Raw genomic sequence first — 19,144 nt, forward strand, 5'->3', positions numbered from 1 at the left:
AGTATTCTGTTCTCTGAAGTCCAACCCTTACCATTGTCATTACAACCTGGTGACAAGGATGGTGCTGTTGTTTGGTAAACCTAGCAGAGGCTGAAAGCCAACTCTATCTACCTTCCCCCAAACCGTGACCCCACCACTGAACATGGTGCCATCATTTCCAAACTGTCACTGATCTCATCTCATCTGGAGATCTTGCATCCAAAGCCTTCAATTTTACAATTCCCCAAGCCATCATGGATCTCTTTTATCTCCTTCCCAAGACCCAGAAACGGACTGTACTGTTGGACCCATTTTTTTAGCCTGTTTTTGCCCACAAACCTGATTTATTTCCATCTCAACATTTTTTTCTCTCCTTGTCCAATTTCTTCCCAGATGCATATTTGACTCTTCCAAAGTCCTCTGCCACTTTAACAGTTTCCAGTTGTCTTACCCAAAATGCCCCCACACCTTCCACCCCACCGAACAGAATGAAGGATCATCCCTTTTCATCACCACCACCAATCGCATCTTCCTGACCCCTCCCCTTTCAGCATCCCAAAGCCACTGTTCCCTCTGTGACCCCCTGGTACACTGCTTGATTATCCAGTAACAACCTCTCCCCTTTTCATTCAAGTGTAGGAGAGGCAATACCTGCCATTTCTCACCGTCCAAGGCCCCAAACAGCCCATGCAAGCTTGAACTTCTTTCAACTTAGTATACTACTTTTGAGGCTCATGATGTGATCTAGTTTACATTGGGGGAGACCAATCACAGATTGGGTAACTGTTTTATGGAACATCTTGTGTGACCTGAGCTTCCAGTCATCTGTCACTTTGATTCTCTGCCTTTGTCTGAAGTCTCTGTCCCCGACCTCCTACATTGTTCAGTGAAGCTCAGGGTAAGCTTGAGGAGTCATATCATTTGATTTGATATCTTATAGCCGGCAGATTTAAAAGCTGAGATCTTTCTTTCAGATGGCAGCCTTTGATTCTGCAATTCTCATTTACACCTCCTATAGGCCCATCCTTTGTTCTTTTATTTGGGTCATTCACATCTCCTTTTGCCTTGCCGCATCATCCGTTTTCTGCTTTATTCTCTCCTGCCTTCTACCCAATAACAGAACATTCCTTTTGTTCTCTTTCCCACATCCATCCCTGCCTCCCCAGCTTCTCTTACTATTTACTTAAAATCTGCTACATCTTTAACATTTTCCAGTTCTGATGAAAGATCATTGACCTGAAATGTTAACTGTTTCTTTCTCTCTCTCTGCAGCTGCTGCCTGACCGGCTGAGTGTTTCCAGCATTTTCTCTGTTTATTTAAAATATTTGAAGTCATGTTGTGCAGTCTTATCGTGGTGGGTTTTGTGCTCTACCCTGCCGCTTCAGTTTTACTCCAGAGGTCTGTGTGCTCACATTAGAACCATGGAGGATTTATTTTTATTCAAAGTATGTCTAAATATTCCAGCATATGGGAACTTGGCATCTGTGTACTCAGTTGGTAGGCAGTGAATCCCAGTCTTCAGTATAACTTAGGTGGGGTTAACTGGACTTGGAACTTTGCTTCTATTGACCTGATTACTAACACAGATGAGAACTGATTATGAACACAGAAGCGAAGTTAAGATAAATTTCTTTACGTGGCAAACTATTGGAGCAAGGAATGGATTGCCATACGAAATGATTGTGCCAAGAGTTCTTTGCAACTTTCATAGGAAAGTTAGGTAAATGTATTAGTCCCATACCAATATAAGACATACCTATTATGTGGGTGAATCATATAATTATAGATGCAGCATTTGTTGGGAGGGTCATGTGATTTAATAGGCTAATTGATTTGGAACACTAAGTCAGACAAATGTTAAGTGTATTTTGAATTCAAGTTTGTAGAAAATTGTTCTATCGATAGAACATTCTACGTACATAGTTTTGGTCATCGTTTGTATTTATTAACTGAAAATTATTTTTTGAATAGTTATAACTAATGTTCCGTCTAAGCTGTGTGACTATGCAGCAACCCAAAAGTTTGTGGGGGAGACTGTGCCCATGTCAGCCTTATTAAGTTAACACATGTGCGTACTCATGCAAAAAAAATTAGAGCTTGCACACATTTTTTTTGTAGCATACAGGCAACTGGATTGAGGGCAAGTAGGTTGTAACTTAACTTTTAATATTTCCTGTTTAATTGCAAATAATTTTTTTGACTTCATAACAATTAAAGGACTTCAAAATAATTTTGTACATGAAGCATTTCAAGACGTGATAAGCCGGTATGCTTGTGTTACCTTGCAGCGGTAACTCTAGACTAATATCATTGAGAAAATAGCCTGGTAATTAATATTGGTTCACAAGACTATAGCAACAAATTTAATTGAAACTTATTTGCTAGAAAACTAATGACGAGTCTATGGAAAATCTCCATGTAATTAAGGATGATGCATCTTCATACATGCCTGTGTCAGTGGAGACCTCTTCATTAGAATGCTGGTTGAATTTTAATGTTTGAGAACCAATGGGCCAGTTTGCTGTTATCCAAGACATTAGAAGATTGTTTTGGTAGATTACACTACATAGAAGCTTAGCAGCAAAATTGTCCCCAAGGTGTTATGATGTGGCAGATGATGTGTGCCAAGCAGATCAAATCCAGGAAACTTGAACACGTGGTCACAACTGTTTTGCAATTTGTATTTTATTTCGAGATGCGCACCCTGAATTCAGAAGTAATAAGACTACCACAACTTCAGAGATTTTTTAGAAAACTAAATTAAACATTTATTAACAAAAGAGAAGATTTCAAGCATATATATATAGGTGTACAAATTACGACTATAATAATTCCTAAAACCCCTAATTAATCTGGCTTCCAGTTACACCCCCATTGAAGTAACAGCAGAAAAACAAACAGATTTAAACAGACCCAGGCAAAGCAACAGGATACCCTGGACAGTGATATTGAAAGTGAATTTTCTTGGCTTCAGTTCCTGTGGACAGCAACTTGATGCACAGAGGAAGGAGGCTTTTCACATGTGTGTTGGATCTTAGAATGCCTTCTCCTTTGACACATAACTTTATCTCCTTTATATGTGTTTTTCCCTTTTTAATGCAAATTCCATTGTTCAACATGCCTCTGGAACTTTACCTTTCTCATAATATAAATCTTTTCATGGTGTTCATATTATCAGTAACCGTTGGGAAAAATAAACACACTTTGGCTTAGCTTCTTCTGGCTAGGTGTAACATCTTACCATCTCTTTGAAATTCAAACTACTCTAATTTATCTAAAAATGCAAATTTTTCTTAACCTCACATTCCAAAACTTCAGCCATGTTTATGTATTTAGCATTTCAAATCTAGCTTCTTGTTGATGACTAAAAGCCTCCAGATCAGCTGTCTCCAATTCAATTAAATCCCACACACAGACACTATCCAAACTCTACCATTAACCCACTTTTACAATAAATCAGAATATTAGAGATTTATTATATTTTCATGACAATTCCCTCAAATCAACATCTAGAAAACAAATTATCCAGTCATGTTTCAGATTGCTGTTTTTGGGACTGTTGTACTGTATTTGCCTGCCACATTTCTTGCAATTCAACAGTACAACAGAACTTCAAAAGCTGTTTTGGGACGTCTTGAGGTTGTGAAAAGCACTATATGAATGCAAGCTCTTTGAACCACCACTCATTTTATGAATGCAGAGCAATTATATAGTTTAGGTTTAAAAGGACTCTCACTCATTTTACATGGCAGTGGATCTCTTGTAAAACTTGGATCCTGTGACTTGTGAACAGCAGTGTGGGAGATGTACTGACCCTTCCTAGAGCTTAAAAGAATGAAAGGTGATTGCTTTGAAATGGAAAATTATTAATGGACTTGACAAAGTAGATGCTGGGAGAATGTTTCGTCTGTTTGAGGAGTCAAGAACTAAAGGTCACAGTTGCAGAATAAGGTGTGGCCATTTCGGTATTCCTTCATTCCAAAGGTTGTGAACCGTTGGAATTCTATATCGCAGAAAGCCGTGGATGCTCAACTGTTGATTATATTCAAGTCAGATATCAGATTTTTGGATCCTAAGAGAATCGAGGGATATCGGGATAGCACTTTAAACTGTAACTGAGGTAGAAGATCAACCACGGTCTTGGTGAATGATGCAGCAGGCTGAGGGGCTGACTGATACAGTCATGTTCCTATTACGTTATCTTAGACTTAATGGTGGGAACATTTATTCCACTTCATTAGCCATTCAACCTCTCGGGAATATTCTGCTTTTCAGTTAGGTTATTGATCTTTATCTTAACTGCACCAATCCCTGACTTGTCTTCCATAACAAATTTGGCAATTCCTGTTTGAAATTTTTAACTCATTTAGCTCCAGCAGTTTTTTGAGGGAGAGTGTTCCAGAATTCCACTATCCTTTGTGTGCAGAAGTGTTTTGTGATATCGCCTCTGAATAGCTCAACTCAAATTTTAAGGTTATACTTCCTTGTTCTGGATTCCCTCGCCAGAGGAAATATATTCTATCAACCCTAGCAAATCCTTTGGAACACTTTTATTAGATCACCCACTAACCTTCCAGTACTCAAGGGAATACAAGCCTTGCCCATACTACTTTTCTCATAATTCAATTCTGTTGCCGCCAGTATCCATTCTAATGATTCTGAGCTGCACCCATCCCCACTGCAACCGCCCCCCCACCACCGCCCCCCAGCCTCCCCATACTGTCATTCCCCATCACCAAGAGGCTGCAATATTCTTCCTGATATCTACCTGCCAAGCTCAAATGGTGTGCAGATACTTTGTGGAGATAGCCTGTCTTCTTTGACCGATTTGCACATGGTTGCCTTTGCACCGATGCTATGCTACATCGTTTGTGTTAATGTGCAGTTTCTTTCCTATATTAAATTTTAGGGGATCGCTATGAGAGGATCCATTGACAGAACTTTATGTATTGTGACTTTTTTGTACCCTATGCAGGCGAAAGAAGTCAATGGAGTTAAAGCTCCTGTGGATAGCAGCAAGCCTAATCCAAATGAAGTGGAATTTGACAATCTGTATTTGGACATGAACGGCATTATTCATCCATGCACACATCCTGAAAACAAGTAATATTTCTCTTGGAATAGCTCTTCTGTCCCTGCGTCAATTGAGACGAAATTCTGATTCTTGTTTTGAATGTACCTTGCAGACCAGCTCCCAAGAATGAGGATGAAATGATGGTGGCCATATTTGAATATATTGATCGATTGTTTAACATCGTTAGACCCAGGCGCCTACTCTATATGGCAATAGATGGAGTTGTAAGTACCTATTTTTCCTGGTTCAAGAGGCTAGTTGCATGAGGTTTTAGGGTCATGTAGCATTGTCTGAAATATTGGTATGCTTCTTAACTTTTCTCACCAGAATCATCCCTTTTACACGTTTAACTTATTTCAATGAATCTGTGCCTGTTAAGTACAGATTCCCACTTGTTGCAGTATTAATTTATTAAACAACAAGTTCCAACTTATTATCTTGTCCTATTGCAATTTATAACATGTTCTGTTTGTAGTGAATTACACCATTTGAATTTGGAAATAAGATAGGCAGGCTTGCGTTTTATAACAAAGTTTTAGCATGTAAATTGCAGTTTGCTGACTGCTAAAATTGATATTTTGTGTATGTATTGTTTTGTGTTGTCAGTGCTTGATTGTGTTTTAATGTGTAGTATTTTTATACACTAAGGGTTGTTAGATGAGCAATTAGTGTTTAAAAAGCCTTTGGAGTATATTATGTCATGACTCACTGGGGATAGTGTGCTGTAATATCAAGCCCCACTGTTCCCTAAGCCACGACAAATGTGAAAAAGTTTGATCAAACCATTAGGTTGCCCCAATTCTACCTAACTGTTTAGGTTAACAGAATACGCGCACCAGGTTTATAAACTTAATAAGTAAATAGCTGTTATTGAACAAACTGTCGTGAACCAGTGGCAAAAGAAATCAATATGAACTGCTAATTTCCAACTCTATAACCTGAACTCTACTACTTTTTAAATCCCTAAAACATACATACAAGAAACCCGGATTTTAAGGGTGGGATAAAAAAGTTCAGTAGCATCAATTCCGGAATACAGGATTCAGTGGGTTGATTTTGATGTCTTCCAAATTCCTTTCAGTTCTTGTTGATGACACAAGGTGGTCTTCCAGCACTCTCAGTATTTAGTTCACTGGTTGAGTACTTGCCATTCATTGTTTCTAACAGTGATTTTTCCCATTGCCTCTTGACATGGGTTTTCAGAGGGAGCAGGTTATAGAGACATGGGAAGAAAAAGCCAGCTAGCTATTATTGTGGAATTACCGGAATCTCCCACAAACAGGAGAAAGAGGTTTTAGGTCTTGTTGCTTTTAGGCTAGGAGCTATTCTGCTGCACTGCTCTCAGCAAAACCTGGTCACCTGGTCAGGATCCAGTTAAAACGTCGTTGCCAGGCAGCTCCCTTGGTCCAGGACTCCTTCCTGGCACCATCCTGTCTTTCATGGCATGCTCTGTCCCATGACTGCAACATTGTTTGTATCTCTCACCCTGTTCCAGTGGACACGTCTTTCAAACTACAGCCATTGTAATTTTAATCCACAGCTCAACAGAAAATAAAAATACATGTTCTTTACAACAGTCCAACAGAAATAAAAAGATATATTTCTTACAGTTAGCCTATTCCTAATATGGGTGCATTTGAGTTCATTTGATATGTTTTCTTTTGCTACCAAGAATCTATCTTTTTGTGTTACAAGAAATATTTTTAAGAATATACTGGAGAACTGGTAGTAAACATATTTTTATAGAGATAGACAATCCACAAAAATAATTATTGTCAAATTGTAGCGTGGAGTGGTAAGTGATGATTTAGACAGAATTTTAAATTTTGCAAGCACTCATTTCTTGCTCCAGTGGAATGTTTATTGCTTAGGATTATAGTAGCTTAATTGTCCTGTTAACTAAAATGTGCACCTAGTAATGTAACAGAAGCGTTGTGTATTTGCAGCTTCCGTTAAAATACAGATCAATATACTTCATGAAAAATAACAAACTGAATTTCACAGATTTTTGTTCAATACAGCACAGCAATACCAAATAAGAGTCCAAAACAAGTGAACATTTAATTCATATATTTTAGTGGACCATGTATCACAATGGAAATGTATCAGTTGCAAAAAAAAGCTGGCAAATATCAAGAGATCATAAGTGATAACATATTCACAAGTTTTAAGCAGCTTAGTGGCTTTTGTGAACTTCATTGGGCTTCTCGGTTAATTCCATTTTTAAGTGGAATATCCCACACAATTCATCTTCAGTCATAAAAACAATCCTCCAATGCTATAAATTTAAGAAATGTGAGCACGGAGTACTAATTTACCACACAGTAAACTCTTAAGTGTCAGTTTTACTTTTGTTAGTAATCTCCCATCACACAGGCATTGATGGTAGAGGCTGGTGTTCGTTGAGGCATTGGTGTTTTTCTGACCTGTTTAATGATTTTAGCACAAACGCAGCTGTCAAAAAATATTTTGATCCTACTTATCTTAGCAGCACCATTCCCTTTCAAGCTGTTGATTATGTCTGAAAATTAAATTTATAATATGCATCAAATAATCTGCAGAGAAGAATTGAGTGATCAGAATTTATTTTTGAAGTAATTAATATTCATGATAGCTGAAAATACAAGCCAATACTCATAAATAAAGAGAACACAGAGCAATAGTTTGAATATTGTTGAAAAGAGAGACATGTTGCCTAAGCTTTTTGCCTTGCACTCATCAGGACAAATGCAAGAATGCTAAATTTAAAACGATCACAGCAATTTATACCACAGGAGAAAAGGGTGCCAATTGGTTGGCAGGTTGACTGATTGGCCAAAACATTGTTATGGAGAAATCAATGGGGAGTTATAGATGCCCCAAGCTTCTGGGTAATTCAAAAAAGGCATAACGTTTGAACATATTCCTTTTATTTGAGGAAAACTGGCCCCTGCGTATAGATGAATGTTGCTTCTATCAAGTGTAAATGAGCCATGTTATGAGTTTGACTGATTATCTTAAATTGGTTGTTTGTGTAGCTATAAGCGCACTCAGGATTGTTCAAGTACTGCCCAATCGCGGAATCACATTTAACAGTAGACATTTTGTTTTGGTTTTTGCAAGCATGAGCTGACTGAGTACAGCCTATACTCTGCCTATTGCGAACAACCGGTGTGATTCCAGGTACGTAGGCTGTACGTCCCAGCGATTGGCTGATCAAATAGCATATCCCTTTGGTTGTTTGTAATAAGTAGAGTACAGGCCGTACTCCACCAGGTCATGCTTGCAAAACCCAAAACAAAACGTGTACTGTTAGATGCTATTCTGTGAATGGGAAGCTCTTGCTGAACAATCCTGAGTGCACTAATAGCAATACTAGCAACCAATTTAAGATAATCAATTGAGCTTGTAATGTATCTCATTTACGCTTGCTATAAGTTACATTTGTGAATGTGCAGAGACCTGCTTTCTGCAAACAAAAGGAATGCTTTCAAGATTTGCGCATTTTTTGAATAGCTAGGAGCTTGGGGAACTTATGGTTCCCTGTTGTTTTCTCCATGGCAACAGTTCAACTAATTGGAGTCTACTTGCCAACCAATCAGCATCCTTTTCTTTCGTGGTATAAATTGTTGTGATCATTTGAAATTTGGCATTCTTGCGTTTGTCCTGGTGAGTGTAAGCCAAAAAGCTTCAGTAACATCTCTCTTTTCAGCAATATTCAAGTTCTGTACTACCAAGTGACAATTAATATAAATATTCTAATAGTCATCCACAGTTGCATATTGAGAGTGGTAGAATTGAACAGAGTTTAACTCATAAGTGTATAACTGACAACTGATTATTCTAGGCTCCTCGTGCCAAAATGAACCAGCAACGATCTAGACGATTTCGTGCATCCAAAGAAGGAATAGAGTTGGTTGAAGAGAAGAAACAAATGAGAGAAGAAGTTCTTTCTAAAGGTACAGTATGTTTGTGTCATTGCATTTATTTCTCTTCCCTTTTTCCTGATTCATCATATTGTTGGAAGCAACAGTTGATCAATCTCTATTCTTGCTAATTCGTATGTGCCAAACTGCTGACTGAACATCAAATAATATAAACTAAGTTTAATGTGATTTCAGTGGCATTTAAAGGAATGAACACAAAGATTATCTTTGAGCAGATTCTGTGCTTATTCTCCACTCTTGCATGAAACTGACATTCCCATTTTTCAGGCGGATATCTGCCTCCAGATGAAGTAAAAGAGCGGTTTGACAGTAACTGCATTACTCCAGTAAGTATTAATTATTTGAGAATGGACATGCAAAATTCCATTCTATGTTGTGTTTGCTACGGGTTACAAGATTTTAGTATTGAGTTGCTCCTTTTGATTTATTCAAGGGAACAGAATTCATGGATAACCTTGCACGATGCCTTAGGTACTATGTTGCTGAACGGTTAAACAGTGACTCCGGCTGGAAAGACTTAACTGTAAGTATTGGCTTATTTTAAACTTTAATAGCATTTACAATGTTGAGTGAGGGAAAGCCATTTGGCCTGTTTCATTTGTTTTGTCAAGCTGGTCACATATCTGGACATTATTTCATGATATTTCTGTTATATTTTGCGTTGTTGTGCTCCCTGCTGAGTTAGACGTGAATCTTTCTCCTTTGAATTCTTCAACTGTTGAAGCACCTACTCCACCAGGTGCCAGACTGTTGCATAAATCCAAAGTAAGCATGAATGTACTAATCCTTGCACTCAGCCTTTGGTCTTTGGTTGAATCATGTCCTCTGACTCTTCCGAGCCTTATTTTATACAAAATGCTCCATTCTTCACAAAAAATAAAGATCATCTTCCCTCTTCCTGTCAATATTTTTTCTCTATTGAAAATAAAGTTGGTGCACTCGATTTTCTTTTTATCACCAAAATGTGGGCTGTAACAGAAATTATTTTCAAGAGTTTAAGCAAAAAAAATGCCAAGGAAAGGGGCTCTTGCAACACAGCCTTTACATGCAGGTCACAAAGCAGCTAGGAACTTAACGAGCTGAAAGATCTCATGTCAGCAATTCCAGTTAAAAAGACGGGAATGAAAACAAAATATTGCAAACATTGGAAATCTGAAAACAGAAAATGCTGGAAATACCCAGCAGGCCTGGAAGCATCCGTGAAGAGAGAATTGATGTTTTAGGCTGGTGAGCTTTTGTCAGAAATGGAAACAGAGATACCAGAGTGTTTGAGCAAGGAGAGAGAACGAAAGAGAAGGTCTGTGATGTGGTGGAAGGCGGGAGAGATTACATGATTTTGCAGCATGTTTTTAACCCTCAGGCAAATGTGAATACTGTAATTTATGCTGACCTTTCCATAACCTTTCTTGGTAAAAAGCTCCTTGAGAAGTCTTGTAGACTTGAGATAAAAAGTTAGTGAACTTTGTCATTATCATGGGTAACCTGTTGGTCCCATTTGTGACCTAAAGAAATTTTTAGTACTGATATATATATATATATATATAATAGTGATCTGAATTTAAATGTAGGATGAATGATTAATAAGTTTGGAGATAATACAAAAATTGATGGTGAGGAAGAAAGCTGTGGACTGCAGATAAATACCAATGGACTGGTCAGGTGATCAGATGAGTGGCAAATGGAATTTGATCTAGCAAATTGAGGTAATGTGGTGCAATTGGGGAGGGCAGCAAGGAACGGAATATGGAACGGGTAGGATCTTGAGAAGGAACAGAGGCGCTTTGGAGTGCACGCCCATAGATCCCTGAAATAGCTGCAGAGAATAGGCAAAGTGGTTAAAGAGGCACATGGGATACTTTCCTTTATTTACCAAGGTGTACAGTATAAGAGCAGGAAGTTACACTCACACTGTATAGAATGTGAGTTGGACTGTAGCTAGGGTACTACAGTTAAGGTCACTGTATTACAAGAAAGATGCAATCTCATTTGAGAGGGTACAGAGGAGATTTGCAAGGATGTTTCAAGGGATGGAGAATTTTAACAATGAGCAAATAGGCTGGGGGTTGTTTTCTTTGGAGCAGAGGAAACTGAAGGGAGATTTAACTGGGGCATATAAAATTGAGGTGCCTACATAGATTGGATAGGAAAGACCTGTTTCCATTACCAGAACGGTCAGTAACCAGAGGGCATAGATTTAAAATAATTGGTAGAAGGATTAGGGAGCTCCTCATCCTGTTGTTACTGTGTTTTTTGTAACTCATCATGTTCCAGTTTGAGGTCCCAGGTGCCCACCCCACTCTAGTCAAGGCAGCTCAACCTCGCATTCTAATGCCCAGATTAACCCTCCCTCATTTTGTCCAAACCAAACACCTAAAATATACCAACACTGTAATTTATTTTCCAAAACAGCAAATAATCTAATCACAGATTCTCCAGGAGCAATTGACTACTTCTGATGAAGTCAATTTCGCCTTTGTAGTAGGAGTTTTGTTCTCAGTAGGTTAACTAGATTGTACTTTCTATCAGCTGCTGCTTCCTTCCTAAAGATATAACCTGGAATCAGAATCACATTTAAACTGCCTCTTTACTGATCTACACATTTTTAATCAATTAGAATTACTTTAAAGTGGGGTGGTACTATATGTTTGTGACCCAGTTAGTTTTTCAAAATGGTGACACCGGGTTCTTTGTCTATACATATTTTGTAGGTTTCAAAACACTGTTAATAACAATTGTTGCTGCTACTATGCAGTGTCAGAATGAAAACATGTGCCACATGCTAGATATTATATCATAAGGGAATTATAATAAAGAATTTACATCTATAAAGTAAAAAATGTTCTGTGGATTGTTAATCTTTATCGTGCCATCAAAATTAGGTACTGCCATGATATCATAATTGAATTACGTTTTAATAATTTACCAGGTTATTTTGTCAGATGCAAGTGTTCCTGGTGAGGGTGAGCACAAGATCATGGATTACATAAGACGACAACGAGGTATGTGTAGTTTAAGTTTGGGCAAGATTGAGGGGAATATTGGCAGCCGTCTTTTATTAAATGTTAATCTTCACTTTGCAGCTCAGCCAAACCACGACCCAAACACACATCATTGTTTGTGCGGGGCTGATGGTGAGTAGTTATCTTATTGTCTTCATTCTGTTAACTGTGCAGCTCTAATGGAAAGCAGCTTTCACTTTCATGTATCCTGTTAAAAATTGCATTTGCTTTTTAAGAATCTCAACTGCAATTATGATTGTATATAAATGCCTCTTTTCTGGTGCTAAACTTATTTTCTTGCAACAGCTGATCTTATCATGTTGGGATTGGCAACTCACGAACCAAACTTCACTATAATCAGGGAAGAGTTCAAACCCAACCAGCCTAGGCCATGTGCACTTTGTGGTCAGGTTGGCCATGAAATCAAAGAATGCCAGGGTTTGCCAAGAGAAAAACAAGGAGAGGTACAGTAACAAAAGTCTGTAAAGTTTAGTCAACATCATTGTCAATTACATTCACCAATATGAAAATAACTGGAAGTTAATATCACTGCAGATATTTTAAGTATGAGATTTCCTTAATTGATCAAATCAGGAAAGATTTGAGATGTAAGCAACTCTGCAATATGAAGATTAGAACAGCTTAGTACTTTATAGCTTGCATGTTGAAGGATTGTTTAGAACAAAGTTTTTGTTGCTTATAGCTCTGTTCATAAGTGCAAATCAGACAGTGGCAATGGTCTCGGTTGTTCTCATCTGCTACAGATCTCCAAGAGTTGGCTCGAAACTAATATTTTTAAAATATTTCATCTTAAACTCTGACCTTTGGACTTCATAAAGAAAAAACTTCACTTGAATGTTTAATATTAAAACACCCATATGAAACACCTTACGTGATTTCTCTTAATTTCTTCCTACACCTCTTCCCAAAAGAGCCTAGTTTTATAACTACAGAAAAGAGATTACTTTTTAACCTTGAAAATGCTTTATTTTTAGATGTTATCAATTTAAAAGCCACACGCACATGACCCCTCCATTCCCCTAAAATAATTCAATTAAAGGGTACTTGATAAGCAAAAGTTTTTCAACATATCAATTTTATTAAACCTGAGTCCCGTAATCTATTATCATCAACAACAAGCCATATTTTTGAAGCAAATCACTTCAACTATTATTCATTGCAGCATTGCCAGATTTCCCTACTTAAATTGCTGCTGCTCTCTGGGCATCATTTCCTACTTATCGCACTCCTGTTTGCTTTCTCCCCTGCAGAAAATGCTGACTAACACAAACCTTTTTGTAAACTAAGTGCTACCAAAAATATTTTGAGCACATTGCACAATACTGCTGCAGTTATCCAGTTAGTGGTTCACAACTGTCTTAAGAGCAGCATTTACAGAAAAAAAATAAAGAAATGCTACATTTGGCCCTTTTGCTTGCTACTTTTATGTTAATGAGAATGGGATAGCTCTTCCGCAGTCTTTATCTTCTGTTTAGCTTTATTTGCCTTCAAATATGCTGCTTTTCCGAAACATTCATGCTGCTGCAGTTATAGTAACACTGTTCTGTTGCCTTTGTTCCAGAAGGAACAATTCTTTGGCATATTGTTTGCATTATTAACTTCCCGCTACACAGATCGCAGAAATATACGGCAAAAACGACATGCGTTTATGCATCATCCTTAACATAATAGTGCCCTCAAAACATCTTGCAATGCTTAGATTTGTATGGAGAGATTAGGACAGATAACCAAAAGCTTGGTCAAAGAGGTAGGCTTTAAGAAGTGCGATGGACAGGTTTAGAGGTGCTCCAGAGCTTGGGGCTAAGGCAGCTGTAAACACAGGAGCCAGTGGTGGACAGAAGAAAAACCATGGGCGGGTAAGAGGGCATGTTTGTGACAACAACATTTTACTGCTGCAAAATGGAGATGTTCCACTGAGTACAATAAATTTTAACAGTAGCCAGAAATATGGCCTTCGTTAGAAAACATTTGGGTTAAAATCAGTGGGAACCTAACTTATGTTTTTGGTTTTTTTCCTTCAGTTCGACCAAATGGCAAGTAATTCTCCAATTGGCTCAGAAGTGGAATTCATATTTATCCGATTAGCTGTCTTGCGTGAGGTAGGTTGATCTCAAAGTATTTATCCCGATAAAATGTTTATTTGCTGTGTAGTTCAACTAAAGATGTTTTTGTTACATTTTAACCAGTACTTGGAAAGAGAATTAACTATGGCAAGCCTGCCCTTCACGTTCGATTTTGAGAGGAGCGTCGATGACTGGGTTTTTATGTGTTTTTTTGTGGGAAATGATTTCCTGCCGCATCTGCCATCGCTGGAAATTAGGTATGCCAATTCAATTAATTATGACAGTGTCTTCTGACTTTTTTTTGTGTTGAGTTTGATTTCTTGAAGGAAGATATATTATCAAGATTGCCAATACTTTTTTTAAAAAGGCTTTGTACGGTTTTCACTTGAAATTTAAATTGAAAAAACAAACTTAAAGTTTCATTATTTACTTCCTTAAAAATGAAACAATTGTGGAACAACCTTGATCTAGTTTATTCAGATTTTGGTTGGTTACGTTGTAGGGTGTCTAAAGCCCGGGTATTCTGGTCAGACTTCAGCGTTGCTTGGGGGGGGGGGGGGTGGCGTTGGTTGCTGATCGCAGTACAGAGGAGAGGCAGCAGTTGACAGAAAGGAGGTCGAAGGCTTCGTTACTGGGCTGGGGGCATCACTCTTGCTTCTCCTAGCTCATAAGGATTGGTCTTTTAAAAAAAAAACACATACCTACTGGAGCTGTAAGTGCTCCCCTCCATTTTGCTTCTGGGTTTCAAAGAGCCTCACAAGACTCATCTGGCAGATGTTAAATTGAAATGGTCTGTCAACTACATGGCAGGACACTGATTTAAACATACCCATTAATAAGGTGTCCTGTCCCTTGAAGGTATGAAAGCTGCCGCGCCCCCCCCCCCCCCACACAATGCACAGCTGTAAAAAGTGCACCCGCTGTGTTGGGATTATGTTTCCTGGCTTATTTTTAACTCAACCCTTGCCTGTCCTTGGGGGAGGTTGGCGGGGTGAGGGGATGTAGTGGCGGAGCAAGGTGAAGTTAATAGTGAGGGCAGTGAATAATATTTTTAAAAACTTCATTTGAGAAAAAAACTTCCTATTGTGCTTTCAGCATTGCATAATGAAAAGGAAATTTCACGGTGATTCAAATTTATTTTTAATTATAATGTTTGCAGTTTGTTGATATTACATAAATCAGAAGACACTGGACTTTTTATGTCTGCGCAAGCCAAATTCCGTGTGAAGAATGCACACTGTTATACTGCGTTTCCACACACCACGTACAGTTCAGTATTTTGTGGGCCAGGTTGTCTTACAAAAAGTTTGACTATATTGTTCAATGCAAGCAATTCTGCAAAATTGTTTTGTGAACTAAAAACTGGTGACTAAAATATTGATCTTTAGCACCCCATTCTTGAAGCTGAATTAGGTACTGTGTCTGTTTCTCAGGGAGGGTGCGATTGATCGACTGGTTGGCATTTACAAGAATGTGGTGCACAAGACTGGGGTAAGTAAAGTGCATAGTATTTACAACCTTTGCAATTTTTTGAATTTTGTTTTTGCAATGAAATGCAAAGTTTTTGTTTCTTTTAGGGTTACCTTACAGAGAATGGTTTTGTCAAGTTAGAGCGAGTGCAAATGATTATGGCTGCAGTTGGAGAAGCTGAGGATAACATCTTTAAGAAGAGAAGAGATGATGACGTAGGCTGCCTCTGGTTTTGAAACTTACAGTATATTTTAACAATATGCCTCTTATAGCTTTATCTGTTTATGGTAAAAGTTACATTTGATCAACTATTTCAGATAAGTTATTTTGGTATTATCATTTTGGCATAAAATTGCCAAGTAAATATTCATTTTTCAATAGTAACTATTCAAAAATAAAAGCGCACACAAGGTTGTTGAAGCCTGTATGAAATAATAAATTGTTTATTGAGTGGGGGGTTTAACGTTGCTTTCACAATTTACTGCCTACTTAGTTTCACATTACTAAACAGGTGGAGTGTAAAAAGTTTGGCAAGGCTTATACTGACTCCGAAGTTTAGTTGAGACTGCTACTTCCAGGGAGTCTTTCTCCTCTTTGCTTCCAACGCTGGACCGAGACTTGTATTTATGCTTTAACTACAATATTGGAGCCAAGCTGCAAGCAATGCTCCGCACTATTTGTTATAGTCATAGTGTGAATGAGCCCTTATGGAAGCTACAGTAAATAGCTGCTTTTAAATGATCTGTTAAACATGCATGTAATATAATTGGCATTTACTTTTATAGGTGTCGTTCAGAAAAAGACAAAAGGAAAAAAATAAAAGGATGAAAGTAAGTTATTCCCTAATTCTGTTTGAGTTGAATCTCAACAGTTGGAGTATCCAGGATTCTGTTAGTTTGAAAGTGAGCATTTAAAAATAGAGTAACTTTCAATCAAGTGTATCTAACTGGTAATGAAAGAACTGCTGTTTTTTTGATCAAATGAATGAAAATTCATGACCTTGAATTTCTTTTGACAGATGTTTCATTTCATACAAGAGGGAAAGTGTGAGTGATACTTAACATGCCATACCTGCACTTTCTATTGCCGAGCCTTGTTCTATTTCTGCCTTTATTAGGCTGGTATCCAGAACAAGTCTCTCTTTTTTATCAAATGTTGGTATTTGAATTGGCCTACAAAAGAAAATGCACAGATCAGAAGGTCATTGCTAAATACATATCTATAGTGCACATCTGTTGCTGGCTATGTTGTTTGTTTCTGCTTTTTACTTCTATTGAAGTTTTGATACCTTAGCTGTTTCAATTTTCTAAAGACAATCATATATTTCCTTGGTAGTACAAGAGAGAAGTTGGGATTTATGTAAAACACAAAGTTAATCATGACTTATTTAAGAGTTGTATTTTACGTGATCCTGAAATAGACTGCATGTGAAGCCCCAACATTGCCACTGTCTCATAAATCTTTGATCCAAATATCTTGAAAAGCAATTTCTCTAGCGACATCACTTAATTTATTTGGACTACTTTCCTATTGTCACTGGGGATAGTGCGTTGCAATATCAAGCCCCAATGCTCCCAGAGCCGCGACAAACATGAAAAAGTTTGATTAATCCACCTAATTGTTTCATTAGGTTAACAGAATCCGAGCACCAAGATTGTAAACTTAATAAGTAAATAATTTTTTTATTGAACAAATTGTCTGTAACCAGTGACAAAAGAAAGAAATATGAACTGCTAACTTGTAACACTATGACCTAAACTCACCCCTTCTCAAATCACTATACACACATACATAAGACATACAAAAACATGGATTTTAAGAGTGAGATAAAACAGTTCAATAGCATCAATCCAGAGTACAGGATTTGATGGGTTGACTTTGATCGATGTCTTCCAAATTCCTTTTAGTTCTTTGTTGATGACACGAGGTGGTCTTTTAGTTTTTCGTTCATTGGATGAGCACTTGCCTTTCAATGTCTCTAACATTGATTTTCCCCTTTTCCTCTTGACAGGGGTTTTCAGAGAGAGAACAGGTTATAGAGATATAAGGAGAAAAAGCCAGCTAGCTATTATTGTAGAATTACTGGAATTTTGTACAAGAGAAAGGTTTTAGGTCTTTTTCCTTTCAGACTAGGAGCCATTGTGCTGTACTGCCCTCACACAGACCCTTGTCACTGGTCAGGAGCCAACTAAAACATTGTTGCCAGGTAATTCCCAATTAGACCGGACTCCTAGGCACCATCCTCTTTCATGGCACACTCTGTTCCAGATAGCAACATTGTATATATCCCTCACACTGTTCCAGTAGACATGTCCCTTACCCTGTAGCCATTGTAATTTTAATCCACAATCCAACAGAAATAAAAAGATAGTTTATTTTCTACAGTGTAAAGAACATAAGTGAAAAGTTCTGAAGAAGAGTCATACGGACTCAAAACGTTAACTCTTTTTCTCCACAGATGCTCAGACTTGCTGAGTTTTTCCAGCAATTTTTGTTTTTGTTTAAGAACCAATGAAGCCAAGTAATATCCCCCCCCACTCCAGTACTATTACTCACCTTGATGACAAAATCGTGGGGGAAAGTACAGCTAGTTTTTTCACTGGGTGCTTTATTCAGAATAATGAGGAAGGTAACATGCAGGAACCTGTCAGCAGATGAACTGCCTTTTTTTTTGTTATTTTCCAAGCAGGATCAGCATCCCCAACCAAACTTTTATACCATGTTTGTTTGAGACTGGAATTATTTGTGACATTAATTTGATCGTTCACATTACTGAGTGTTAGAAAATATCAAAGCATTAGATTTGAAAAGATTAAAAAAAGCAGTTTGAAGAAATGAAGAGCAAGTTATACTAGTTTTTGTTCAAGTAAAGTATTTTAGTATCTGTATAAATTTGCTGGAACAGCTAGCAATTTTCCGCAGATTTCAATTTCATTTTATTTAGTTAAAGTTGAAAATAGAGGCCCTGCACAATTTTGTTTCCTAAAAGTTTATTGACCCAGTTAGTCCACTCGGTCCGTCCAGCTGCGAACATAAGAAATAGGAGTGGGAGTAGACCGTGTGGCCCCTCAAGCCTGCTCTTCCATTCAGTGTGATCATGACTGATCTGCCTCAACTCCATTTTACTTCCTGTTCCACATATTCCTCGATTCCTTTAAAGACCAGCCTTATTTAAGTCCCAGTTTTAAATATGCTCAACAGTGGAGCATTACAACCCTTTGGGGTGGGCAAATACAAAGATTCACCACCCTCTGAGTGAAGAAATTTCTCTTAATTTTAGTCCTGAATGGTCAACCCCTTATCCTGACATTTTGCCCCCATGTTGTAGATTCTCAAGCCAGCAGAAACAACCTCTGTGTCAATCTGTCAAGCCCCTTTAGAACCCTATGTTTCAATAAATTCACCCCTCATTCTTCTAAACTCCAGAGAATATAGGTCTAATTTACTCAGCCTCTCATGATAGCAAACCCCCTCATCCCAGAAACCAATTTAGTGAATCTTTACTGCACCGCCTCCAAGGCAAGTGTGTCTTAGATATAGAGAGCAAAACTGCTCACTGGACTCCAGGTGTGGTTTCACCAGAGCCCTATACAATTGTATTAAGAAATCCT

At 37.9% G+C, this 19,144-nt stretch overlaps 1 protein-coding gene across 1 annotated transcript in view; it reads left to right on the forward strand.

Moving 5' to 3' along the window:
- The window catches only part of xrn2 (5'-3' exoribonuclease 2), an 89,531-nt gene that overhangs the window by 2,705 nt on the left and 67,682 nt on the right, over positions 1–19,144 (forward strand). Inside the window, exons 2-14 of the mRNA XM_041213455.1 lie at positions 4,956–5,083; positions 5,167–5,278; positions 8,881–8,992; positions 9,248–9,306; positions 9,414–9,503; positions 11,907–11,979; positions 12,061–12,111; positions 12,286–12,443; positions 14,022–14,099; positions 14,187–14,320; positions 15,497–15,554; positions 15,641–15,748; positions 16,319–16,363. Of these exons, the coding sequence (XP_041069389.1) occupies positions 4,956–5,083; positions 5,167–5,278; positions 8,881–8,992; positions 9,248–9,306; positions 9,414–9,503; positions 11,907–11,979; positions 12,061–12,111; positions 12,286–12,443; positions 14,022–14,099; positions 14,187–14,320; positions 15,497–15,554; positions 15,641–15,748; positions 16,319–16,363 (1,206 nt within the window). The remainder of the gene's footprint in view (positions 1–4,955; positions 5,084–5,166; positions 5,279–8,880; positions 8,993–9,247; positions 9,307–9,413; positions 9,504–11,906; positions 11,980–12,060; positions 12,112–12,285; positions 12,444–14,021; positions 14,100–14,186; positions 14,321–15,496; positions 15,555–15,640; positions 15,749–16,318; positions 16,364–19,144) is intronic.

This window comes from Carcharodon carcharias, chromosome 2 (genome assembly GCF_017639515.1).
Source record: "Carcharodon carcharias isolate sCarCar2 chromosome 2, sCarCar2.pri, whole genome shotgun sequence".
NCBI classification, from domain to species: Eukaryota; Metazoa; Chordata; class Chondrichthyes; order Lamniformes; family Lamnidae; genus Carcharodon; species Carcharodon carcharias.